This window comes from Drosophila mojavensis, unplaced genomic scaffold (assembly GCF_018153725.1).
Source record: "Drosophila mojavensis isolate 15081-1352.22 unplaced genomic scaffold, ASM1815372v1 contig_80, whole genome shotgun sequence".
NCBI classification, from domain to species: Eukaryota; Metazoa; Arthropoda; class Insecta; order Diptera; family Drosophilidae; genus Drosophila; species Drosophila mojavensis.
In genome coordinates, this window is record NW_025318906.1 from 14,512,342 (window position 1) to 14,538,500 (window position 26,159).

The 26,159-nt window shown below is 41.9% G+C and overlaps 5 protein-coding genes and 1 long non-coding RNA gene across 8 annotated transcripts in view; 1 reads left to right on the top strand and 5 right to left on the bottom strand.

Moving 5' to 3' along the window:
- The window catches only part of LOC6579897 (putative uncharacterized protein DDB_G0277255), a 29,676-nt gene extending 28,764 nt beyond the window's left edge, over window positions 1-912 (bottom strand). The window contains exon 1 of the mRNA XM_032730623.2: window positions 373-912. The gene's annotated coding sequence lies outside the window, so the exon portion shown is untranslated. The remainder of the gene's footprint in view (window positions 1-372) is intronic.
- A 2,509-nt stretch (window positions 913-3,421) lies between these two features.
- On the bottom strand, window positions 3,422-4,963 carry LOC6579900 (peroxisomal (S)-2-hydroxy-acid oxidase GLO5). The gene is made up of 3 exons (XM_002005737.4): window positions 4,716-4,963; window positions 4,195-4,467; window positions 3,422-4,134 (listed from the first exon to the last, which is right to left on the bottom strand). The coding sequence occupies exons 1-3, from the start codon at window positions 4,844-4,846 to the stop codon at window positions 3,441-3,443; spliced, it is 1,098 nt and encodes a 365-aa protein (XP_002005773.1). The 5' UTR covers window positions 4,847-4,963; the 3' UTR covers window positions 3,422-3,440.
- A 1,005-nt stretch (window positions 4,964-5,968) lies between these two features.
- LOC6579901 lies at window positions 5,969-12,481 on the bottom strand. The gene is made up of 4 exons (XM_015163968.3): window positions 12,371-12,481; window positions 11,833-12,314; window positions 8,750-11,772; window positions 5,969-8,682 (listed from the first exon to the last, which is right to left on the bottom strand). Exons 2-4 carry the CDS (start codon window positions 12,299-12,301, stop codon window positions 6,148-6,150), a joined length of 6,027 nt encoding a protein of 2,008 aa, XP_015019454.1. The 5' UTR covers window positions 12,302-12,314; window positions 12,371-12,481; the 3' UTR covers window positions 5,969-6,147.
- Window positions 12,482-12,866: 385 nt separating this feature from the next.
- Window positions 12,867-17,370, bottom strand: LOC6579902 (acidic mammalian chitinase). Its single transcript, XM_002005739.4, has 9 exons — window positions 17,279-17,370; window positions 16,768-17,209; window positions 16,499-16,707; window positions 16,051-16,442; window positions 14,560-14,656; window positions 14,324-14,500; window positions 13,995-14,265; window positions 13,728-13,936; window positions 12,867-13,677 (listed from the first exon to the last, which is right to left on the bottom strand). The coding sequence occupies exons 1-9, from the start codon at window positions 17,337-17,339 to the stop codon at window positions 12,911-12,913; spliced, it is 2,625 nt and encodes an 874-aa protein (XP_002005775.3). The 5' UTR covers window positions 17,340-17,370; the 3' UTR covers window positions 12,867-12,910.
- Window positions 17,371-18,255: 885 nt separating this feature from the next.
- On the bottom strand, window positions 18,256-22,523 carry LOC6579904 (C3 and PZP-like alpha-2-macroglobulin domain-containing protein 8). The gene is made up of 3 exons (XM_002005741.4): window positions 22,420-22,523; window positions 19,091-19,492; window positions 18,256-19,015 (listed from the first exon to the last, which is right to left on the bottom strand). Exons 1-3 carry the CDS (start codon window positions 22,427-22,429, stop codon window positions 18,537-18,539), a joined length of 891 nt encoding a protein of 296 aa, XP_002005777.1. The 5' UTR covers window positions 22,430-22,523; the 3' UTR covers window positions 18,256-18,536.
- Window positions 19,786-21,071, top strand: LOC122757691. 3 transcript variants are annotated; one of them, XR_006357806.1, is made up of 3 exons: window positions 19,855-20,191; window positions 20,278-20,358; window positions 20,440-21,071. It is a non-coding gene; the product is annotated as an uncharacterized LOC122757691 (long non-coding RNA). The 3 variants fall into 3 exon arrangements; XR_006357804.1 differs by having other exon boundaries at window positions 19,786-20,191; window positions 20,278-21,071; XR_006357805.1 differs by lacking the exon at window positions 20,278-20,358 and having other exon boundaries at window positions 19,786-20,191.
- Window positions 22,524-26,159: the final 3,636 nt, after the last annotated feature.

Sequence of the window (26,159 nt, forward strand, 5' to 3'; positions counted from 1 at the left end):
ATATATCTACACATTTATATATGTACACTATGACTAACTATGTTTGTCTAATAGTTAATATGGAACATATATACATATATATATCTATTTTGGCAGTTGAATTTGTTTGCTAATGAGCTCAAGTTTTAAGCCAGTTTGTCAATAGGTGCTTAGCACAATTTGAATTGTTTATTTATGTATTTTCAATGTATTCCTCCGCTTCTTCCTTATTTTTGGCTAATATTTACCTAAATTGTTGCCTTATCGGCGCTGCTATTGGCAATTTCTGCATAAAATTGAGATCGCTTTATAATTGCGCGCTTATCGCAGCAGTTTAAAATTTTATTGGGCTTTGATTAACTGATCAGGCTATAAATTACATTAGCGGCTTACCTTGAAGTCTAATGAAATATTCCTTTATCTGATGGATTCATATATACATATACATATATATATACATATGTTGTGTATATAGATTTGTAATTACTACTCAGGTGTTTGAGTGCATTACTTTAGCTATTCCCAAGCGTTGTAATCAGCTGAATTGATGGAGTAGCGCACTTAATAACACAACACTAAACACACACTTGTACGCACACGCACACGCACACACACGCACACCCGCACACACCTATGGCAACCACTTTCCTTGTTTTGCAGCAGAACGACACTGTAGATGAGCGCCACTTGGCGTTGACGTCTTGTAAAAATTGCTGCAGCAGCAAAAGTTAATGAATTTTTAATTTAATTTTTTCTTTAACATTTTTTTTAACTTTTTTTTTTGCTGATTCGAGCATTCAATATGCTGCCCTTAATTAATTTGCATTAAATTATATTTCATAAATTTGGTGTTTTCTTTGATTGTTTTGAAATCAGGTTTCCGTTTTGCTGGGCCGCTGCTCAACACTCGCGACGACTGCGACTGGCGCTCGCAACAGACGCGTATCGAATGGAGAGGCAGCCAGAGACGAAGCCCCGCAATGAGCGAGCGAGCGAACGAGCGCATGAGCCGCTCCAACCTGTGCGTCGGCGTTGACGTCGGCATCGGCGTCGGAGTCAATCTTGACGTTGACTGCGCGACGCGTTTGCGCTGCCGACGCAACCAGTTATGAAATTTAGACTGTGACCCTTAGTAACTGGGCAGCCATTAAACTGTTGTTGTTGTTTTTTGGTAATATATATAACTAAAAGATATAATATTAATATATGCATATAAATATGTACATATATACATATAGGGAAGATAACATAAGTGCGACTTACTGCATCTTGCCGAAGATTAAATGCCCTAGGAACTAAGGAGCTATCAGAGCGATGGATTGTTTCTAAGAAAGTTAATTTAGGCATTTGTATACAAATTCATATATTAAATGGGCGTATAGTAGGTATATAAATTCGTATATATGTATGTATGCATTTACTATCCCAAAACCTAGCTGCTTAAGTTTATTTCTTCAGTGTTTTGATTATATATAATTTATTATTTATAATTAAAATTATTATTAATTTATAATAATTTATTTTTATTTTCTTATAAGAAGAAATCGAAACTTAGGATTGGGACACGAGCCTAGTGTATAGCTCGTAGCAAGTAAGCAGCTGGATAGATCTAGAGTAATATTCAATTATATTTGTGTATGTATAAGATATATATTTATATACCTAAGACTTATTTCCATTTCTTGAGCTTACATATAAGTAATCATAAATCTATATTACTCTCAAGAAGAGTATATACAATATATGACCAGATCACATACGTTTCAGACCACTGTGCCATTGCTGGCGCTGCGCTTTTCGCGCGTTTTTTTCCAAAAAAAAAAAAAAAAGTTTATACAGAAACGTTTTTTATGGTTTTTGGCAACACCAGCTTTTATTATTATTATTTTTTCCCCATTTTAGCTGCTTGACTCAGTTAACTTTTTTTGCTTCTTCGCTTTAGTTCACAAAATTGGGAATCTCTAAAGATTTTGGAGAATCGCGGGCGTCTGTATATGTATGTGTGTGTGTGAGTGTGGGTGTAAATGATGTTGAGTGATGCATGTAAATGTTTGACAGGTTTCATTTGTTGCACAGCTGTGTGAAAACTTAACGCCATTCGCATGGCAGTTGTTCTTGTTGTTGTTGTTATTGCTTTGTTTCTTATTTTGACTTTGTTTGGGGGCCTTTGGCCACTTGTTGTTGCCACAATTAACGTCGCGTCGCTCTGACACCTGACGCGTGTGTCCAAATATCTGTGATGCTTCGCATTTGTCGCAGCCATCAAAAAGCAGAAATGTTTCCGTTACTGAAATTGATGTAGAACCACTAAGAAACTTACATAAATTACAATAGAACCGGAAATGGGCGTGGCTTAAGTGCAACAACAGCAGCAGCAGCAGCAGCAAGCTTAATTAAACGCCGACACGTGGCAAATATTGAAATAGAAAATCTAGACAAAGATCAGACTGAATCGGCACACCCACACGGCGAGCGGACATTAATTATAATTAATTGTTGCTGCAATGCAAACAAAACATTTGTTAAAAATTTAGAAAAATATAGCATGCAATTTGAATCCAATAAAAATTAGAGAACATATAAAATGCTGAATGTATTAATAATTCATTAATATTAATATAAAATATTAATAATATTAAATATTCATAATTCATTCAGACATAAAAAACATAAATGATACCTATAATGCCTTTCAGAGTGTAAAAGCGAATTTACTGTAAATACTCTATAGTAAATTATTATTCTTGTTTATAAAATTTTGATTTGTTCAGAATATATTATATAGAATTACATATTTATTTATTTATTTTTTTATAACTCAGCAACTCTGAAAAAAGAATGAACCCATGTGATGTATGGTAGACACTATAGAGTCATGCATGGACTTAAAGAGACTTATATCTGACATCTGTATAGGTGTATAGCTGATAATATATATCATATTATTCGATTGATGCTTAAGCAGCTCCAATTGGTCAACTGAAATGCCATAGAGGTCCAATTTACCTATGAGCGCCTCCTAGGCAGCTGTTCCTCTTCTAACACAGTCTGAAATGCCTTTGCTCAGGTTTGAGCGCTACGATTCAAAAACTTCTACAGAACATTTTGAGGTATGCCTACTTTTCTTGCCGCCACTGTTCAGTTCTCTGGGAGTAAAATGTTTGCATTTATTATTGATTATTAATAAAGCAATATTATATTTAATACACTTATTTTTGTGTTAACATTTTCAATTTGAATTAAATTATAATTAATAATATAATACAATATTTAAAAAATATAAATATATATTTTAAAAAAATTGTTTAATTTTTTACTTTCGTTTGCTTATATTAGAGTTTAATTAAATGATAATTAAAACTATAAAAATATAAGAAAAACAGTATAACTTGTATCAAATATACATATGCATATATATTATATATATTTTATGGACCACATATAAAGTGTTAATGGAATATTTATTTAATTGGACAGTAAGTAGACTCTGGCACCACCATTGAGGACTGTATATCGGCTAGAGTGGGGCAGCCTGTTAGGGCCATTGTGATGTCAAAGTCATTCCTGAGCAGAGTCAAGAGATGCTCCACGCCACGTTGGCCATCGCAGGCCAGGGCCCAGATGGCGGGGCGACCTATGAACACCATTTGGGCGCCCAGAGCCAGAGCCTTGAATATGTCGTTGCCCTCCCTAATGCCGCCATCCAACATGACGATTAGATTAGTGCCGACGGCTCGGACAACCTCGGGCAGTGCCTCGATTGTGGCTGGGGTCGAGTCCAGTTGGCGTCCGCCATGATTGGAGACAATGATGCCCGCACAGCCGAACTCACGCGCCAGCTCGGCATCCTCGGCAGTTAGGATGCCCTTGAGGACAATCGGCAGTTGCGTGAGCTGCTTCAGCCACTTGATGTCCTGCCAGGTCACCGTGGAGTCAAACTGACTGGCCACATACTCGCTCAGGCCCGAGTCGCCTGTGGATGAGGCCACATTGGACTGCGCTCCCTGAAAGTTGCCCAGACTCAGGTGGGCTGGCAGACAGAACTTGTTGCGCACATCTGCTCGACGCTGGGCAAAGATCGGAGCATCCACAGTCAGGACGAGAGCCTTGAAGTCAGCTCTCTCCGCACGACGCACCAGGCTCTCGGTGAGCGCCCTAAATATAGCCCAGAATATCCACATTTATCTCTTTTAGACAGTGTCCACCCTAACTCACCGATCTTTGTAGATGTAGAGCTGAAACCATTTGCAGGTCTCGGGCGCCGCGGCAGCCACCTCCTCCAACGGGGTGTTTGAGAGTGTGCTCAGAATGAACGGGCATCCAGCGCGGCCTGCAGCTCGCGCTGTGCCCTTCTCGCCGTCCGGATGCGCCATCCTTTGCATGGCAACGGGCGCAATGCCCAGTGGCCACTTGAAGTGCTCTCCCCAAATGGAGCAACTTGTCTCCAATTGTGCAACATTGCGTAGACAACGGGGACGCAGACGCAACCTATTTGTAGTATTGATTAAAGAGACAATATCAAGGAAGTCAAATATCTTAAAGAGTCTGAGTCTTTTTATTTGGAAATAAATAAAAAGAATTATGAGAGCTCTCAATTAGAATTTCTTCTTGGCAGCTGAGCAACAATTGCAGAATTTAATAACACAAATTTATAAAAATATATTCATTAATTTAATAAATTCAATAAATAATGATTTCATTCAAAAATTAAATTTAAAAGATAATTAAATACGAACCGTTTAAAGGCCTCGCGATTATAGCCAAGCGTTAACTCTTCCCATGCCCCACTTCTGTAATAGTCGAGAGCATTTTGTTCGAGCTCCACCATGGCCTGTTTCTCAAAGTCGGATACGGAAACAAATGACATTTGATTTTAGATGGGAGCTTCTTTTATTATGAACTGAACTTTTAGTATTATTATTATTATTTTTATTGTAAATTTATTAAGTCACATTCTATTAGAGCTTGAATTATGATGGCAGTATGTGCGCTACCCTTGCCTTTATATAGACGAGCTAGGAGCTGGGCACAGCTTGCAGTGGATATACTTGGAAATGCTCAGTAAACAAGCTGGCTGGGCTTAACTGGTAGACAACCAATACATCCATTTATATAGGTTTGCTATTACAAGCGATTCCATAAATTAAAATTATTATAGAGAACAATAGTTGAGGGTAGGGGCATATGTAAGTTAAAAAAGTATAAATATGTATGTTTGTCTGCATATTACTAAGTATACCAGATGGGACTCGATGTGACTCGTCATTAAACCGAATTCTCTCTCTATTTACTCTCTGCAGTTGCTCGGGATCAGATTCTAGTCGAGGGTATAAAAGCGATGGTCGCTTCCATATGCTCGTTCAGTAGGCGGAAGCAGCTCCTGCATACAACTTTTACGTATCCAGATTATCAATAAAAAGCGCCCAACTTTTGATTTAGATTAGATTTCCCTTGGGATGCTAGAAGAGGACCAGAAGAAGGATTTCGAGATAGGCCCAGTTCATCAGTCCGGATCATCAGCTGAGCTGTTTCTATTCTATCCTATGAGAAATATATGAAAATTGGATTTATGTGATTTTTCTTGTACAGTGAAATCCCAAATTGAAACTATTCAAAGAAAAGTTTTCATTCAACAAAGTTAAGTGTTTCTTTATTTGGAATGTAAATTTTAACGGCCTTTGCGAATATGTAACCAGTTGAACTTAGTCTACAAATTAAAGTTTTTTACCTACTAGATATTGACGCATTCAAATTCATTTAAAGACTTACTAATATCTAACACTAAACAAAAAATAAAAGAGCAAAACTCTTCGCCTGCATACAAATAATTAATGATTTATAAAAATAAGACATTAAACTGAAATAAACAAAAACAATAATAATAATGTATCAAAATAAATTTTATCATCACATAATTCATAGCAAATATATATAAAGAGTATATAACTAGATTAGTACTGTAACATATAGAAATTAGACTTTGCATTGGTTAGTATTGAACGAGTATTGTAATTCATATATTTATTTGCATATTCAGTTCGGTTGGCAATTAAGCAATAATATAAATGGAAATTGGTCAAGTGAAAGTTGAAAGTTGCTAAAAACTAAGTGCAAATTCATAACATGCAAATGCAAATGTTTGGTTTAAGTAGAGTTATGTTTGGTTAGTTATGCCTGCAGCGAATCAAAGAGCTTGCCCAGCAGATCCTTCAGTTCGACAGCGAAGGGCACCGCCTCGAATTGCTCCGGACGGTCCGCTTGGAGAGAGGCCAGATGATCCGAGAGTATGGTCAATTGCTTGAATAGTTTGGTGCCGCGCAGCATGGCGCGACACTTGGCGCTGAAGCCGAACAGCTTCCACAGGCAGAGGACCACCAGGTGGTGCTCCACGTAGGAGTTGATGCTGGTGTCGCCGCCACCGCCGCCGTCCTGCACCGGCTGCGAGACAATGTCGCGCAGAAAGTCCGTGAAGCCCGTCATGTTGACCAGCAGCATGCGATTGTGGTTGCTGAAGCACATGTTGCGCACGATGCGGAGGCAGCGCAGGCGCAGGATGCTCAGCGGGGGCGAGCGACGCACCAGATGGAGCAGGCCCTGGAGGTGGCAGACCTTGTAGCCGAGCTCGTACCGGGAGAACACCTCCCAAAACGCTATCCAGTTGACTAGGGCTTCCGGCTTGACCTTGATCGGATTGCTGCCAGTAGCCGGCATGATCGTATCGAACATGTCCAGCACACGCATCTTGCCCAGACTCAGACGCCCCTCGGCGCACGAGCAGCAGTTGATCATGACGCGCAGTGAGGCCTCGATGATTGAGTCTGAGCCGCATTTGGCCAACTCCGGCTTGGCACTGGCGCTGGGCCCCTCCTTCTTGGTCGACTCATGGTCCGCCACGCGCACCATCAGCTGGAGCAGCGAGTGCGATTGGCCCGACAGCACCTGCGACGTCTGTTTGCACATCTCGAACGAGTGCTCGGTGAGCAGCGTGGTCAGGCGCACTGTCATGTGCTTCAGCACGGCCGAATGCGACAGCCAGGGCCACAAGCGAACGATCATGCGGACGATGCGGGCGGCCGTCACGGGATCCGTAATGATGGTATGCGGCGAGTTTTGCCAGTGCATCAGCAGGTTGAGAAGCACCAGTAGATTGTTGATGATGTCGCGCGACTTGTGGGCACCGACGCGCCGCACATAGACGGTGGCATTGCCAATATTGCTGTCATCGAGGAACGCCTCCAGCAGATGCAGTACGCGCTCCAGCAGCTTGAACTGGCGCGCAGCGTCCACGGCCCAAACGGATTGCTTTAGCAAATTGCCAAGCACTTCGCACACCTGAACATGCAGCGGCTTGGGAGCTACCAGAAAGCTGTATGTCTTCGACGGAAAGAGGTGCTCGAACAGCTGGTCCAGGCCGTGATAGAGCAAAACGGCGGCATTTGTCGCCTCCTTCGCCTTGGCCGCCGATTTGCTACCTTTGCCTCCGAGGCTCTTCTTCTTGGACGTGTGCTTCAAGCTCATCGCCTTCAGTTGCTTGTTCAAATCATTTGTACTGTTCTCCTTGTCATCGCTGTCGTTGGGCTTCTCCTTCCTCTTGTCGTCGCCATCGGTGCGCGTGTCCTCCACATACGCCTCGAACACGAGCAGCAAGTTGAGCTCCTCGGGCGCGTCTTGTGCCTTTATCAGCAGCAGCGAGATCGCCGACAACGTGTACTTCTGGATATCGGTGTCCAGATAGATCGCATTCAGGCCATACAGCAGCAGGTCGAACAGCAGCTCGGGATGTTCCCTGAACTTTTCGCAGAGAAAGCCATAGGCATTCGCATCCTTGCAGAACACCATCAGGAGCTTCAGAATTTCTTCGATGTGCTTCTCATTCACCATCTGCGGATCGAGCACGGTGTTAATCAGCGAGATGAAGCTCTTCAGTAACACCGGATCGCGGCAGATGCCGCGCTGCAGACAATCAAAGTTCCGCTGGTAGCACATCGCGTACAGCTTGCAGATGTGGCCAGCGCACAGCTCCATGTAGGCGCTGAGCAGGGGCTGGGCGGGCGTGGGCATCTTCAGGACGTCGCTCAGTGCATTGAAGAAGGCATGGTTGCAGAGCACGGCAGACCAGCCGGGCTCCAGCTGGATCAATCTAGCACAGATGCTGACGTAGCAGCTAATCAGATCGAACGACGAGTTCAGTCCGGATTCTTGCTGCTTCTCTGGCGGCAGCTGCATCCACATAATCGCTGCGTGGGCGTGCTTCAGGTACGAGTGATAGTTGAACAGCTCGTTGCATGCTGCTGCTCCAATATTGCGTATCAGCATTTCGAACACGCGTCCCGCCAGCTCGCGCACCAGCAACGCCTCGTGATCATCGAGCATCGTGCTGAGGCAGCACGCAGCCATTCCACCTGGCAGAAAGTCATGGAAATCGAGCAAAACTTTGGTCATGTTGCTGCCGGCATTTTGGATCCAGTTGGCCATTGCCACCCAGGCGAGCGAGCGCACCTCCGTGTCCGAGTGGCCGCACAGGCCCAGCAGATAGCGCAGCACCTTGTTTTCGCCCTGCACCTTGGAGCACGGCGAGCCCAGTTGCTTGCCCATGACGTGCATCCGGCAGACGATGAACAGACAGTCGCGCTGCCACTGGGCGCCGGTTTGCGTGGAGGTGCGCAGGTTGCTCGACAGCTGCACATAGTGCTGATAGTAGGCCTGCAATGAGAGATGCATTTGGAATAGAATACATATATAGCCAACTCATGGGGAAATCTCTGCTCACCTCTATCTTGGAGCTGTCCAACTGCAGCGGCTGTTCGCTGAGCTCTCGCAGCACGGCCAACACGCAGCGCACATGCTGCAGCTTGCGCTGCTCGAAGAGGGAGCGCGCCCGAGTGCTCAGCTCATCGAAGAGTTGGCTGGGCCAGGTGACGGTGGGCTGGATGTGCTGGTACCTCAATAGCTGCACCAGGCACTCGGTGACCAGACTCAGCAGATTCAATGAGACATTGTCATCGCGCAGGATCTCCCGGAAACTATGATGCGGATCGGTTTCGAGGGCATTCTTGAGGCCGTTCACCACCTCGGGCAGTCGGTGACGCAAACAGTTCTGGCATAGCTCCAAGAGCGCAATGTACAGCAGCAGATCGGCATTGTTGCCGGGAGTGAGCCGCACATAACGGTGCATCAGCTTCCACAGGGCAGTGCACTGGGCCGGCTCCACCTCGTCGCGCAGCAGCACTAGAAACAGCTGCACGCTGGCAACCAGCTGCTGCAGAGTCTCGTGGCTGCTGCAGTTCTTGGCAGCGATCAGTTGCTTCTCCAGTTGGACGTGCACGAGCGTAGCTTGCACGAGAGCCACGTCGGCTGGCTTCAGCTTCAGCGCATCCCTGATGTCCATTGCACCGACGACAGACAGCGACAGGCTCTTCGGCGAGCCGCAGACCCTGTTCGCCACATAGAGGCGCCAGTGCTGAGACTCGATGGCCGCATTGCTCTCAAAGTGCTTCTCGTAGAGGGACTTCTGCAGCTCCAGTCCCTCGGTGGCGTCTGTCAGCGGTGCGATGTGGTCCACTTCGTAGGTAACCGGCACCACCATGGCCGAGAGATCCACGTCCAGCTTGAGGCAATTCTCTTTTGGCCTCACGTGCTCATGGAAGAGCAGCGTGAAGATGCATATGCTCACGTCGGCCCGAAGCTGCATCTCGTGCGGCATCAAAAAGAGGCAGCGCAGCAGACAGACGATCATCTCGGCGTTGTGCTTGAACTCCTGCCGGAATCGCTCGCTGCGAAATATCACTCGCAGTATGATGCTAACCGCCGGCAGCAGTGTCTCAACCTCGTCATTGCCCCCGGCGGCCTCGCGCACAAGCGGATCGTGGAGCGCCCTCAGGCAGAGCACAAAGGCGCTGTCGCAGGTGGTGAAATAGTGTACAGCCTCCCAGCTGTGCATCAGCACGTTCAACTGAATCAGTGTGGACTTGCGAATGCTCGGCTTCAGATCTTGTGTCTCCAGCAGACGCAACAATGTCCCCATGCTGCGCTGAAAGGGCAATTGCGAGCGTTCGCTGAAGATGTTGTAGTAGTTGACCGGCGGCTTAATGAGACAGATGTCGTGGCCAATCAGCTCGAGGCACAGCTTGTCCATGGCCGGGCGGTACTTGTGCTGATGATCCTGCCAGACCAGCACATAGCCAATCCGACCGATGGCGTCCTTGCGATACTTTGCATCCGGATGATACAGGTAACAGACATTGCCGCGCAATGACTGCGGCGGCTCCAAAAATTCGTTATCCGGATCGAATAGCTCCCAGAGCATGTGCTGCAGCTGCGGCTGGTCGATGGCGCGACACACGATAAGCGGAATGACGGGCATCACAATCTTAAATATTTTAATAAAGTCCTTGGAGGGCACCAGCTTGGCCAGCCCCACCATCATTATCATGTAGTCGACGACCCATTGCTGCACCTGGACCGACGGCTCGGGCCGCCAGCCCAGCACGAACAGCCTGCGCAACAGCTGCGAGCTCATGGGCAGGCCGAGAATGTGGTTTCGGGCCAGCTCAAGGTTGTTGCAGCCGGCCATGTAGTTGGTGCCGTTCATGAAGGCGTGAAAGTGATCGACAACGGGCTGCTTCAGCTGGCGCAAGGCCGAGTTGCGCAACTCTTCGTTGGGCAGATCGAACAGGGTATACAGCAGCGACTCTGCCTCCTTCCGCAGCTCGGGCTTGGCTATGTAGAAGCTGGTACATTTGACAATCGCCTTGATTAGTGCCGTCATCAGGGAGTCGCTGCCCAGAATCAGCAGCACCAGGCATATTTGGCTCTGATTCTGCAGCAACTCTATGGCCGTCAGTTTTTTCTCATCGACCAACTGGGCCAGGCCCATGCCGAGGGCCTGTTTGATGCGCACCATATTCTGCTCTTCGGCCGCCGTCTCGGGGGCAACTATGCCGCAGATGTCGCATAACGCCTTCATGCGCTCGGGCAGGCAGGACAGGTATGAAATGTCCAGAATTAGTGGCTGCAGCAACGACCGGGCGGTCGTCTTGGCAATGCCCTCACTGGTCTTCAAGCTCAATGCAAGAACATCCAAGAGCAGTCCATTGAAGATCACCGACTCCAGCCGGGGGATCATCAGCTTTTTCACCAAGCTCGGTATCTCGCTGGCGTGGCTCACATCGAAGCTGATGCAGTAGCGTATCAGCTTGGGCACAATCAGTCCCAGTCGTTGCACAATACTTTCCGGTATCGTTGCACCCAGCTGATCATAGGTTCTGATCGTCTCAAAACTCAGCTCGATCAGATGCCAATTGTGAGCGCAATGCTCCAGCAACGGTGGTCCAAGCAGTTCCAAGCAGCCATTCAGCAGCAAGCTCAATACGCTCGAAACGCGCAATTGCTGAGGCAACGTGGCGTGGGTCATGGCACTAAAGCCAGTGTCATTCGATTCCTTGCGCACGCGCAGACGATGCTGCAGCAGCTTGATGAAGGTCAACAGCGCCCGGTTGGCGTGCAACAGCGTTACGTCCGCCTGCAACTGCTGGACGTGCAGCAATTGAAGGAATATATACGGATCCTGAAATAGTTGTTCGGCTGGATAGTCGCATAATTTGATTTGAATGGTCGTCAAATTCTCCTGCAGCTGTACGTCGTTGCCAATTGTCAAAGTGTCATTAAGGGTCTTCATCGTGGCCACATCGTCTGGGCTAGCGCACGACCAGGCCGTTTCAAAGTCTTCTGGGCCAATATTAAAGTTGTCCAAGGCAAACAACTCCATGTCGCCGACGCTCTCACGGGATTCGCCTGTTGAAACGAACCGCATGTCATATACCTAACATCATTATCTATTAGAACACAACATACCGGAACTATTGTTGCTATTCCCATTAGGGTTACTGTTAATGGGAGAGATATTAAACTCCTTGTAGAGGTATGGCACCAGGCTCTGTATATTGTCCAGCAGTTCCATAACACGTTTTGACTCCACATTTTTGAGTATCTTTCGTATCTTATTCAGCTCGGCTTCCAGGCGCTGGCAAGGAATCTTGTTGACCACAGTCTCGCAGTAATCCGATCGCAACAACTCGAGCATTAGAGCTAGCACGCGATCCGGAGCAGCTAGCGGTGTGTGGCCAAACCAGCGTATTAGTTGCTTGAGCAGCAGCACGGGCTTAAAGTTAATTGCCTCGTCGTGCTGCAGACAACGTATGAAACGCGTTTCAATTTGCTCCAATGCACGCATTCGTATTTCTGCCGACTCATTAGTCAATTTAGCCAGCTGCTGCTCGCCCAGCGAGAGGGTCAATTTGGAGGATATCGATGATGTTGACATTCTGATGTTGCATCTGTAATTTGAGCAAATCTCGTTGTTCACATGCCTATAATTGCTGTCATCACTTACTTGTCCTTATGTCCTGGTATTTATTTTACAAAATTTGACAATAGTTCACTTTTACAAATAGATTTTCAAAAGAGACGTCAGCTTACGCGCGTTCAAAGAAGCCGACAATAATTTTTGACGCCGCTGCCTTTTTGAGTATAACAGTCATGTTACTTTACAGTGCTGTTAAAAATCCCAAATTAGTATTAATGTTAAGCTATTATTCTGTTGAGGACGTTACATTTTCAGTTAGTTCTCTGTTATGTTATTTAAATGTTGCCGCGTATTAAATTATAGACCACTGCTTCAAAATCATATAAATTTCGGATTAATGACTAATTCTAACAGTTTAGTAATTATTATATATATATATTATACGCATCTGTTGAAATTGCTGTTAGGCTTTGAATCAATTTTAAATTGTTAACATGTCCTGTAAATAACATTTCCTAAAGCAGTGTATAGTAGGATAATAGAATCAAATAAATCAATGGTGTGAGATTTACACACATGTAAACAAATTTTAAAATTTTTTATTTATATTTGTTTTTTCTTTTCCAATTAATATAGACATTTGACTAATGAAGGCCAATTACAGGTATTCGTCTTAATATCGAAGTATAAACCTGACGGGCAAGTAAAGTTATAGCGAACTCCATTCACACACCTGAAGAATCGATTGCAGTCACCTTCTTGCATAAAGAAACCATCTCTTGCACAGTTCTGAGTCGCTGTCGGAGGCGGAGTTGTAGTTGGACTCCAAGTCGGAGTTGTAGTTGGAGTTAGAATTGGTGTTGGAGTTGGAGGCGCAGTAGCGGTCGGGGTTGGAGTTCCAGTCGGAGCTAGAGTTGAAGTCGGAGTCGGAGTCGTAGTCGGCTTAGGTGTAGGTGCAGCAGTTACACCACCGCCACCACTACCTCCTCCATTGCCCACATCCACTCCCAGTCCCCTGTTCATTGCCTTCAACAGCGGATAAGTCTCCCCACATAGCCCACGGAAGTCGTCGGTCTCGATGGACCAGGTCATGGCGCCGCCCAAATTTCGTGACTGCACCAATTGCATCTTGAGTTCGATGCTCTGCACGTTGTCGTAGCCAATCCACTGATCCCCACTGAATGCATAAGGCGACTTTTTCTCTCCGTCAAACACGGTTTGCCAGTTCTTTTGGCATATTTCATGATAGCCCATGAAACCTCGTTCGCGAGTGTATGGTCCGGCTTCTCCGGGTCCCCTGCAAGGTGCTCCCGGTTGATTTTGCGAGCTGTCCGCCATCTGGTAGCTGTGGCCATAGAAACCAATTCCAAGGATTAACTTCTCGGCCGGCGCACCTAAACAGATCGGCATAAGTAAATGAGATTATTTGGACTGCATTACTGACCTTGGCTCAGCCAGTAATCGATGGACTTCTCCACCTCTGGATATGGAGCATTGAATCCCAAATAGCCATCCATTGCCATGTGGAAGTCGTAGGTCATAACATTAATGAATGTTAGATGCTCAGAAATTGCCGGAATATCGTAGGAAATGGCGGCAGACGCCTCAGAGGCTCCCACAGCGATGCCAAGCTCGAGGCCGTGAGGAGCGAATCTACACCGGGATATATAACATGTATGTATATGTATTGTTGATTCACATTTCCACTTACGCTTCTTTAATTTCCCGTAGAAGAGTTACGAAGTTCGCCCGATCTGCTGAACTTCCTCCGCGCTGTCCAGGATATTCCCAGTCCAAGTCGAGTCCATCAAAGCCATGTTGCCGGATGAATGCCAATGTGGAGGATATAAAGGTCGCTCGCTTGGCTGGATCAGCAGCCATGGCCGAGTACTTGGTGGATCCTTCGTTCCATCCACCCACAACTGCCAATACTTTGAGTTTGGGATTCCGTTGCTTCAGTGCGATTGTCTTGCTTATAAAGCCTGCAGATGATAATGTGGCTTGTGGATAAATTTATTATGATACCGGACAGGTACTTACCTAGGCCATCGTCCATATCGAGCCAAGTGTCCAGGGACTTGAATTCGCCGGAGTCGCTGATGCCAAAGAACGTGTAGCTAATGTGGGTGCACAGGAATGGATCGATATTCGAGGGCTCGAACTTGCCATCTCCAGGGCGATAGTTGGCCCAGGTGCCCCAGTAACAGTTGAGGATCTCTGCAACATACAGGCAGATGATATGTATAAACTGACAACGAAAAGGAATTCGCACTTACTGTCACTGGAGGCCATCCGGCCGAGGCAAAGAACAAATAATACTAAGCACGCAAGCGTATTCATGTTTTCTCTGTAAGTCGGCTTATTCCGTGGTATCTTTTATAGTCGTTTTACTTATCAGTTCCTTTATCAATTTTACTATGCATTGACTAATCACGCATGCCTTGCGTAGATAAAAGTTCTCTTCATGAAAAACAATGTCCTAATATATTGCATTAATTTTATAATCTCGATTACAAATGCGCATAAATTAAATTTTTACTCATGCCATGCATAGTACTACTTGAGATTAAGCAGAGAGTAAATCGGCTAAGTACTTCATTCGCTTTATTAAAACAAAAATATATTCGTGATGCAGCGATTTTTGGACCCCCTGGAAATTATTTATTGCCGGCAGAAATATTTAAAAACTCTGATTAAAACATCTAATAGCTTGTATGATTATTTATATACCCATGAATGAACGCTTTCTAGAGGGTATTTCAATGTTGTCATGAAATAGGTATTCGTCTTCGAAGAATGATATGATGTGGGTCAGTCTTATAACGATATCTTTCCTATGAAAGCTGAGACACAACACTACTCATCACTATATAAATAAAGAATTTATCACTCGATTGACAATAAGCCCATTCACAGATATAAAATATCACCAACTATGTATATCTACATTATCGTTCGGTTTAGTTTCAGTTAAGAGGAATATACCTTTGATACGTACTATTACTGCCTATATAAACTAAAGTTTATTAATAAGCAATAACGCCTGTCTCATATCTATTGATATTCTATCAAGTTAAAGTTTTATCAAGGAAAAAAAAGATATACGTTTACTATTCAAGTGCATCAAATGAAATGAAATTGCATTGGTTAAAAACAGAATCAAAATTTAGCAAATATGCACAGAAGGATTATAGAAAATATATTATAAATATTAGATGGAGATTTTAAGATAACTCATAAATCTTTTTCTTATTATACAGCAATTGAGTAAGAGAGAAAGGGAGAAACAGAAGAACTAAAGAGAAGTGGAGAGAGAAACAGAAATATAAAAAAGGGAGAGAGAGGGAAAGCTCAAAATATATTAGATTATAACAAAGTGAGAGAGACAACAATAGAGTGAGAAGTAGGGAGAATGTGATTGATTGAGTGAAAGAGAGAGAGGGAGAGTAAGAGAGAAAGAGATAGAGAGAGAGACAGAGGATGTGAGAGACGTAATCGACATCAACTTGCCAGAAAAATGAATTTATTCATATACAAAATGAAACTAAGCTTTATATTAAAATATGAATATATATTTTTTAAATATTTTAAATATATTTTAATATTTAATTATAGTATTTCCTGGTTTAAAATTGGATTCTCAATGCTCGAGCTTGTTTTAGTTATACTTTTAGTAAGATCATTAAATTGGTAAACAAAAAATTATGATTTTATTTTTCATCATTTATTTCATGCATATTTTACAATTTTCCATTCTTATTGCATTACCAACGCAACTTTCGGTTGATGGTCTTCAGCAGAGGGAATGACTCGCCGCAGAGGCCACGGAAGTCGTCGGTCTCCAGGGACCAGACCATGGCGCCGGCTAGATTCTTGGAGAGAGCAAAGTCCATCTTCCACTGAACACTGAGCACATTGTCGAAACTGACCCACTGATCGCCGGAGAAGGCATAGGGCGCTGCATTATTGTAGTCGAAGACCGTCTGCCAATTGTTCACGCAGATTTCGTTGTAGCCCAGGTAGCCGCCCTCGCCGGTAAAGGGGCCGGCACCGCCCACGCCCCGACATGGTGCTCCGGGCCAGTTCTGAGAGGCGTCAGTTAGCTGGAAGCTGCGTCCATATGTGCCAATGCCAAGCACGAGCTTATCAGCGGGCGCCCCTAAAATATATCCATTAAGTTAGACGGAAGAAATAATCGCTCAGTAAGTGCTTTACCGTTGTTGAGCCAATAGTTAATCGAGTTCTCGATGGCCCACTGGGGCGCATTGAAGCCAGTCTGGCCATCGGAAGCCATGGCAAAGTCGTACGTCATAACATTGATGAAGTTCACCTGCTGGGCGATATTGGCTATTTCATAGGAGCTGCTGGCTATCGACTCGCCGGCGCCTACGGCAATGCTCAGCTCATAGCCATAAGGTGCAAATCTGGGAGGGCACAATGGAAAGATCAGATCGGAGCTGAAGTATGAGCTTATGAATACCTACGCCTCCCTCAGCTCGCGCAGTAGAGTCACAAAATTGGCGCGATCCTCCCACTGGCCGCCACGCTGATTGGGGTACTCCCAGTCCAGATCCAAGCCATCGAAGCCGTTGTTGCGCAGTAAGTTCAGCGCCGAGTTGATGAAGTTTTGCCGTCTGTTCCAGTCGCCGGCCATGGCGGAGTACTTGACAGATCCCTCGTTCCAGCCACCCACCACGGCCAATACCTTGAGATTATGATTTTGGCTCTTCAGGCCAACGGCCTGGCTGATGAAGCCCAAGTCATAGTCCAGCCAGGTATCCAGCGACTGAATCTCGCCATTGTCATTGATGCCGAAGAACGAATAGCTCAGGTGGGTGCACAGGTTGGCATCGATGTTCGATACATCGAACTTGCCATTGCCACTCCGATAGTTCGCCCAGGTGCCCCAGTAGCAGTTGACAATGCCTTCAATAGAAACGGAGATGGGATCATGACAGATTAGCTCGGCCTACGCCACGCCCACTTTTCACTTACGTTCGCCCGAAACGAGAGCACTCAGGCCAAGAACGACCAGCAGAGCTATTAACTTGTTCATTTGGACTGCCTCAGACTTGGACTAACTTCTGATAGCTGCTGCGACTCTCACTTTTATACGCTCCCCTTATCACCAGCTCCGAGGCAAGGTGGCATATTTATGCGTCCACTTGAGCTCAAGTTGCCGCATTAAGTGCAATTTACTTGATATTCCTTAAGCTCTAGTCGATCGATCCACTTCAAACAAAACATTACATTAATCTTCGGTTGCCATGGCACTATATACGATTATTAGTTTTAATCTCAGAGATTTCATAAATTCATATTAAAAGTCATCTAAAAAAGGTTTTTAAAATCCTGCAGGGTATTTAGTGGTCAGTCATTTAAAAAATACATATGACACTTCACTTGGTTTATTAAGAATTCATTACTCTCCCACTTACATGAGTGTAGCTTATCTAACCTAGGATAATAAATAGGTAATTACCAAGAACTGGAGAGCGATATCAGTGCTTTAAGTACAAAACAAATTCCCCGATGGGGAGGAAGCGTAGCACACATATTGCTAGGCTTCTTCTAGTATTTATATTCTTGATCAAAGAGATGACCTTAGTCGTATTTCGGCCTGTTCGTCTGTCTGTATATATAAATGAACGCCCCAGTCTCAAGACCTATAGCAGCTAGAGCTATAATTTTTAGGGGCATATCGAATTGGTTTTAGCTGCTATGAATTTTATGAATTATGAATTTTTCTTCACTTCATTTAATTTTTCCGTTTTATAGTAAAGGCTATATATATATTATACAATATACAATAAAAAAAAATAAATAAATAAATAAAAAAATAAAATTATTTATATATTATCTTATATTGGTTCTGTAAAAGTTCAACCTCTGATTGGGTTGATTATGACCCAAAGTCCACTCTGACTATCTAAGGATTTGGCTAGACAGCTAAAAAATAAATCAAGTCTCACTTTCTCTTAAACTTAACGTTTATTAACAATTCAGGTTAATTTTGCAAAAGTTACAATAGAAAACAATAGATAAAAGCAACCGCTATTCGATTTTGAGATTCATTAACAATACAGAAATTCATTTGACAAGAAATAAATATAGAACCAAGTATATTCAGCTGCCAGGCGTTGGAATAGCGATTGTTGTTGTTGCATTAGCGGATTTCAGTGCGTGCGTCTCAAGGCATCTACCAGGATGTGCGACTATTCGAGATATGGTGGCCTTTGTGCCAAATGCCGATCTAGTTGGAGACGTAGATCTCGAACTCCTTGTAGGCCAGCTCCTCGCCGCCATAGGGTATGTAGCAGCAGCCGTGCGATGGCTGCACCTTGCCCACGGTGACGGTGCCGTCGTGGGTGGCGCGTCCGATGAAGAGGGGCTCGCCCTCGGCCGTCTCGCCGGCGGGGAAGGCATTGGGTGGAATGTTACCGGCCTCGACGGGCAGCCAATTGCCGCCGGCGGCGCAGAGCACCTCGTACTCGTTGTGGCCGTGCTCGCCGCCGCCCCAGGCGACGTAGGTGACGCCGTGGGATGGATGCAGCTTGCCGGGAATGAGATCGCCCTCGTGGCGGGCGCGTGCAATATACAGCTGCTCGTTGCTATCGAAGCCACCTTGCAGCGCATTCGGTGGCACCTCGCCATTGGCGGCGGCCACCCAGCAGCCAGGACCGCTACCAGTGGGTTCCGTGAAGCCCAGGACGGGTGCCGAGGGTGCGACCTCTGTGAAATTGCAAATGAATCGAAATTGAGTTGGATTCCACTAACTGCTGAGTGCTGAGTGCTGAGTGCACTTACCGTCTATCAGCCAGGTGCCGCTGGCACCCCAGCCGGTGCAAATGCCAACATAGTTGACGGGGAACAGGGAGCCGGCATCATAAGACAAGAATGCCGCCGCATCGCCCTCGTGTCCGACGGTGATCACGTTGTCATACCAACGCACCCAGAAGCCACGGAATTCGCCAGCATCCAGGATGCCGGGTGTGGGCACCTCGGCCACCTCGGGCTTTTGGCCATCTTTGCGTATAACGGACTTGCTGTTCTCCCAGCCGCCCAGGAAGATCTCGTAAATGGGCGGTGTAACCTGGGGACCAGAGGTGAGCGCCAGATGGGCATCCTTGGGCGAACGCACCTTGAACGTAAAGATGCCGCCGCTGGCCGGAAAGAATTGGTATTCCAATTTATCGGGTGTGTTCACTTCTGCAAAAGAAAACAAGAAATATATTTAGAAATCACTAAAAATAAATACAATCATATATGTATGCATATGTACAATATATTAAATGGAAAAATTCCAAAATCAGACATGATTTTTAATTGGGAACATAAAGAGGACAGCTGGTAAATGAAATAATTTTACAGGGTATGCGAAAAAATTGGGGGAAAATAAATATCAACAAAAAATGTAAACATTATTAGGGCCTTCTATTAATTAAAAAAAAAAGTAAAAATGTATTTGGTTATATTTATATATATTATATTATTCGCTAGGGTATTTGCAAATATCTATCTCATTTGTTTTTTTTTTTTTTTACGACAATAAATTTAAAAAAAAAAATAAATAAATAAAACATGCAAATTATTTTAGACTATTATTAAATTTATGCAATGCACTATGGGAAAAAAGTACGATATTTTGGCATTAATACAATTTTTTTGTTGTCTCAAACCGCTAAAGAAATATTTTTTTCCAATTCTAAATTCATTAGATAGAATCAAAATATTTTTGTTAAATTTTTGGGGACTACCCCTATTATTTGATAATTTTACAAAGTCAGCTGATTCAGCGCTGCATTGCAATGTGAAAAAGCGCGCCAAATAGATCGCAACTTTTTAGCTGTATAAAATTTATTTGTTAATCGCATAAATTAAAACTTAATATGCAAAAAGTTAATAAAGGTATATATAATAAGTGTCCGTAGTGATTTTGTATACTTCTGTGTTTTTGTGTAACTGTGCAATGTGTTGTTCATGTGTATTTTTAGCTTAATCCTAACAAATATGTTTGTGTTCTGTGGAGTATAACTTTAACAGTCCTCGCTAGGCCTCGGCAGTTTTAGCTGAGGGTAATTAACTAAACCATATAATAACCCATTAATAACTTTTGCCCGTTTTTGCCCCTTTTCCCGAAAATTGACATGTTGTAGTTGCGCTTGAGTTTAGACGCTCAGTGCTGCTGGAAATTTGGAGATGCAACAACCGCCAAAACGACGTTGTAATATCTTTTATTGCCAAATCTTTTAACAACAATGTGAACGAAGATCTTAAAAAAATTATCCAAAAAGAAGTCGAGGAATTTATTCACTATATAAAAAAATGTTTGTTGAAATGCAATAGAATGTTAGATCGATTTAAAGTTAAACATTCTACTTGGCTTGATGGCAATGTTGTGATTGCGTTTGGTGAGCACGAGACGTCTCCAAATAAAGCTGGACGTAAATATTTAAATTATGAAAATGCAGAATGTCGTTTAAAAAGAAAGTTATCATCAGAGCTTGCGTCAAAGGAAAATTACGAAACTCCACTCTTAATGAAGCCAGAAATAAAATATACAAGAATGACAGAAGATCTCATGCAAGAAAATGCAGCAGATTGAATAACATAACTGATGTTTTCAACAGAGCATTAGACTCGTCGGATCCTCTATTATCAAGCCTCTGCCTAAATGAACGCCAAAAATTAAATAAAAAAAGGAATATTCCGAATGAAGTCGTTGCACTATTTGAATCTCCCGATCATATTTTGAAAAATCATGAAGGTGATTCAAGTGACGAATGGACAGAAGACGAGGATATTGCATTTGATATTAAATTAGAAGAAGAATGTGACTAATTTTAGTTCAACAATATGAAAATATGAAAAGAACTGTCAAATTCATACTAACGGCAAAAAAATATCAAGGAAAAAAATTATAGGGGTCAAATCAGGGTCAAATTGAAAAAACCAAAAAAATCCGAAATTAAATTAAAGTCTGACGAGCATCCACAAAAAATTTCATATCTCTAGCTCATTATTTGGAATTAATGCCAAAAAAATGGGATTTTTTCCCATAGTGCAATGAAAAACTTTTAATCTTTTTTTTTTTGTTAGGGTATTTGCTAGTCGTCTACTCGCGCTGTCTTTTGATTCTGTTGTTATTTGGATGAGCAAGAAACAACGCATTTGATTCGCATGATGTCATTTTGAGTGTTGCCGGTTTCTCGCAGCATTCTCTAGACCTCAGCTATGAATCACTGAGAGAGCTCAGCTCTGCTACAGTGAAGCTCGCCCGCCCGCTCAGAGTGGTTCTGAGGCAGAGCTTACTGCTCGCAGACACCAATTAGATGATTGTTTGAGGAACGTTCTCTCCATCCAACTATTTAACTCCGGCTGTGTTTACATATATACAACGTTTAAAAAGCTATTGGCATTCAAAAATAACTATATGTAAAAATAAAAACATATGTATGTATTTATATATAATTGTGTTTGTGCATCTGATTTATATATGTTTGTGGCATGTAGAATGTTTGTTTGTGCGAAATTTCACATCACAGCGAATGACATCATTTGCCTGCACCGCGAGGTCAAGCTATAGACAATTTTTGTTGTTCAATATTGATTATTGCCAGGGTTCAAGGAGGCGATAAGAAGGTAATTTATTTAATTTGCCAACTCAGTCTAAATAATTTGCAAAGCTACTCAAATTCTGTTATCTCAACTGGAATTGGGCTACGAATTCACAAGTTCTTTAACCCCTTTCGAGAGTATATTATTATCTATTCTTCTTACAAATGATCCTGCAAATGCAGTCTTATCGAGCTTTTACCACTTTTCTTAACTTTGATTTAGGGCAATGCCCCTATAAAACAAAAAACAAAACTACAGAAAACGCTGATGAATATTAAGAATTTTGAACAGCACAACACTTTTCGACATTTCTCTTCTTGGTTTTATTGGACATAGGCCAAAATAGCAACAAATGCGGATGACACACAGAAAGAGAGAGCGAAGAAAGAGATAGAGCGAGAGCTGTCACAGCCGGCATAATAAACAGTAAATCCACTGTATTTATTTTGAGGTCAATATATTATGTTTATTCAATTATCCATTGACTTCAGTCCAATTAGAACTAACTCACGACTCACCAATTGGCATGGTTGCTTCTTATTTGATTCGACGTTGTGCGCTGGTTGAGATTCTAATTCAAACTGACTTGGCGAACGATTTCACATGCGAGGTAAACACCTGCTTAACAAGACGCACGAAGAGATAGGCAGAGAGAGTGAGAGCCAGAGAGGCATGGCAAAAAGCTCAGAGAGCTGTCACGTAAAGTTTTCTGTTTGGCAAAAGTACAGTAACAGTGCCAGTCAATGTGTTGTTGGATCGGGCTGCGCGAGGATGGGGGATCGTTGTCTATTGAATGCTGGTCAGACTGTACCCCGTTACATACATACATTTCAAACCTCTCCCAATTCGCATGCATAAGCTTGCGGTTCCGTTCGCTATGCCAAAGGCAGTAAATCAAATACTTTAACCATTTTCGGGGCAACGCACAAGAATAATCAATTTTGTCATAGGGTGACCAAATCAAGGGTCATTTGCTTGAAATACTTTTTCTAGTATTTAACTAGTATTTTTAAGAATACAGCCCAAGTTTCGTCTAAGATATGAACAGTTCTAAATAGCAGTTAATTTTAATATTTTTTGTTACTTTACTAGTATCTGAAAATCAGCAGAAATCGTAAATCACAAATACAATGTAGTTAGGCAATAATAGTTATTTCAAGAACATTTTATAGCTGTGCTAAAATAATTAGTAAATCACTTTCAGATTTTTACAAATTTATGCACATTAATATATTTATAGCTTGGTCAATTAGCAGCGCTTGAAACCCAAAATTGTGGCTTAGAAACAGATCTATAGACAAATGAGTATACCTTCAGCTAGAGTATTAACAATATTTTCAGTCACAAGGTGTAAATAATATAGGTATATTTGTAATGAAAATTCTAGATACTTCCATACGTTTTTTTTTTCACAATATTCAAATATTTATATTGAAGCAAACATGTTTATAAGTCAAAGTTCTTGAAAAGCTTCTGCTAATTCGAAGCTTTTGCTACTCAAGCTATGCAAATTAAATTAATATGTCGTCACATGTCGCTTTTATTGTATTTGTCATGACAAACACTGGGCTGAGGGAGATACGTCACCGATGTGGCACGCAATCGAGCTAAACATATAATATTTATGTGAAAAACTGTCTCAATAATTTATTCATTTTCAATTAAATATATATCATTAATTTATTAATATTGTTATTCATTGACAATATATATTTTTAGATCATGGGAAAAATATTCTGACAGAACTTCACATAAAATACATATTTAAAATATTTACAAAAATTAATATTAAAAAAAGTTAAAATTAAAATCATTATCTAATTTGCCAAAATCATGCATTTATTTATTTTATTTTATATATTTATTTATTTTTTTTTTTTTTTTTATTATTTTTTTTTTTTTTTTTTGCAGCCTTTTGGGTAAACATTTGAAAAGTATAATCTTTATCCAATTTTATTTATCAGTGTAGTAAACTCAAAATATTCTATACTCTAATTTCAAGCACGTAATATCTACAGGTTTTTTGGGTATGCTAACATTATGATGCCCAAATATCATCATGGAATACTACTGCTACGTGGCCCAGTCAAAGGCGGTTTATGTCTCGACTCAGCTGACTCACATATTCGCATAGTTCTGTTATGGTGATCTGTGTCTGGATATATGTATACATATGTATACATAGCGATGCAGACATATATGCATTCGTAATACTTGGGCAGTTAGTTTTTATATTTTTTGTATTGTGTCATAGCCCAAAGAGATTTCACCCACAAAATGAGCTCATACTATAGTGTTCAGTATCCAATTATACAGGGTGTGCCAGCTGAGATCGGTTGCCATTTGAAGAATTGGCTGAATATACATACTGCTATAGGAACTCACATCAGAACAGATGATATAAAGTTTCATCTCTTTAAACTAACTCTAAGTTTATTTGAGTTATTATAGCAGTTTTTCCACTTATACAAACAATATCAAGTGTATGCTAATCGGAAATATCTGACTAGAAAATGCCCTAACTTTATGTTATTCTGCTTTAAATTATCATTCGATTGGAGTAGATAATTGGGAAGCGATCTTCGAGGAAATTAACTATTAAGTCTGTAATTTTGAAATGGCTATACTGATCTCATATACTCTGTGGCATTTGAAATCTTTATATCATTTTCTATCGTCTTCACATAATCTCTCACAGACATATCATACCTCGCTTGCATTTTGTGTTGGGTATTCAGACTTATTTCACTCCCTTTGTTATATACTTACAAATAGAATGTATAAACAGTCGTAAGTAATATCGTCTCTCAAGTTTTATTTCTATATAATATAAAACAGTTAATCTACAGTGAACCCTAAATTCAAGAAACTTGAGCCAATTGCACTGAATTTGATATCGTTAAGGCTGGACTTTAAAACTGATTCTTTTTATAGGCCCGTCAGAGCATTAAACATATTTTTAGTTGTAATGGAATTAATACTTACAAAGTATCGTATAATTTATATGAAATTTGAACTTGATCTGGAATTGAGAAAAAACTTTGTATGTAATTCACTTTTTCATAGAATACTTTATTTGTTTACTTTTTTACTCTTCAACGTAAAGAACAAAGCATAATTTTAGGCCGAACTTGGTTCCTAAGAATAAGTTCATAATATTTCGAATGAAGTATAATTTTGTTTATCAAGTTGTATGGAAGAATGCAAGCGTGCATGTACGAGTATGTTTGTATGTACAATATATATTGCTTTGTTCTACAATTCTTGTGAATTAAATAGAAATATTATAAATAAACTCGCTATATTTATTTTATAAATCGCGACATTTCGCATTACTTGGTAATCAGTTGTTTTCCAAACATATTATTCGTTTTATCGAATACATACCGTATTTTCTAGCTTAGCATTCAAATGCACCGTTATAGCTAAAACATTATGCTTTATATTCTGTTTCTGTTGTTAGTTCTGATTCGTTTCGCTGACTATTGTGAAAAATTAAATGATCGAAATATTATAAAATTGGCCATATTAGTGAAATTAGTGAAAGTGAATGGATCATTTTGGTATCAGTGCTACGATATAATCAAATGTCTATTTTGAATAAGGTCTAGATTAAATAAATCATTAACTGAGTACACTGAAGTAAAGAAGCTTGATATTGGCCACTGAAGCACATGTATATGATATAATATAATATCATATACTTTAACAGAGCCTCTATATACGCTGCAATCATTCAAAAGTGGACTTTAATAGAAGGAAGATTGACTCGCAGTGTGTGTGTGTGTGTGTGTGTGTGTGTGTGTGTGTGTGTGTGTGTGTGTGTGTATGCCTGTGTTTATTGATATGTACATATGTACAAGGAAATAATTATAGAACTATTGGAATAATAAAGTGCATGGTATCTGCTAGTCGTGCACTTCCGTCTAGGGCATCCTCACTTCCTCTAGTATGGCTATATGAATGTAATATTAAATTGCTCGAATGCACTAGGAGACGCCTGATGAATGGCTCTATCTTAATAATGGCTATTAGGGAATGTACATAAGAGCCCCATATAGTATGCAAATATGCATATTTATGTGTGCTGCAATCAAGAGGCTCCTCTAATGTCAACTGCATTTATACGTATAAACTCGAGTAAACATACTTGTTTAGCCAATTAAATTGCTGACCCATTTGTAAACAAGTTTATTGCATTTTATTGCACTTTCCATTGTTTTTGTTTTCATGGTGTTTACTTTACTAAATAGTTAGC

Bases quoted from the DNA above. Each gene is read 5' to 3' on its own strand.
- LOC6579901 (XM_015163968.3), bottom strand. From the start codon at position 12,301: ATGTCAACATCATCGATATCCTCCAAATTGACCCTCTCGCTGGGCGAG. The intron at 11,773-11,832 runs GTATGTTGTGTT...TCGTTTCAACAG, and splicing joins GAATAGCAACAATAGTTCCG to GCGAATCCCGTGAGAGCGTC. The intron at 8,683-8,749 runs GTGAGCAGAGAT...CTCTCATTGCAG, and splicing joins TGGACAGCTCCAAGATAGAG to GCCTACTATCAGCACTATGT.
- LOC6579900 (XM_002005737.4), bottom strand. From the start codon at position 4,846: ATGTCATTTGTTTCCGTATCCGACTTTGAGAAACAGGCCATGGTGGAG. The intron at 4,468-4,715 runs GTTCGTATTTAA...TACTACAAATAG, and splicing joins AATCGCGAGGCCTTTAAACG to GTTGCGTCTGCGTCCCCGTT. The intron at 4,135-4,194 runs GTGAGTTAGGGT...GGCTATATTTAG, and splicing joins CTCTACATCTACAAAGATCG to GGCGCTCACCGAGAGCCTGG.
- LOC6579902 (XM_002005739.4), bottom strand. From the start codon at position 17,339: ATGAACAAGTTAATAGCTCTGCTGGTCGTTCTTGGCCTGAGTGCTCTC. The intron at 14,501-14,559 runs GTAAGTGCGAAT...TGTATGTTGCAG, and splicing joins CCGGATGGCCTCCAGTGACA to AGATCCTCAACTGTTACTGG. The intron at 14,266-14,323 runs GTAAGTACCTGT...TATCATCTGCAG, and splicing joins CGATATGGACGATGGCCTAG to GCTTTATAAGCAAGACAATC.
- LOC6579904 (XM_002005741.4), bottom strand. The intron at 19,016-19,090 runs GTAAGTGCACTC...GCAATTTCACAG, and splicing joins CGGCACCTGGCTGATAGACG to AGGTCGCACCCTCGGCACCC.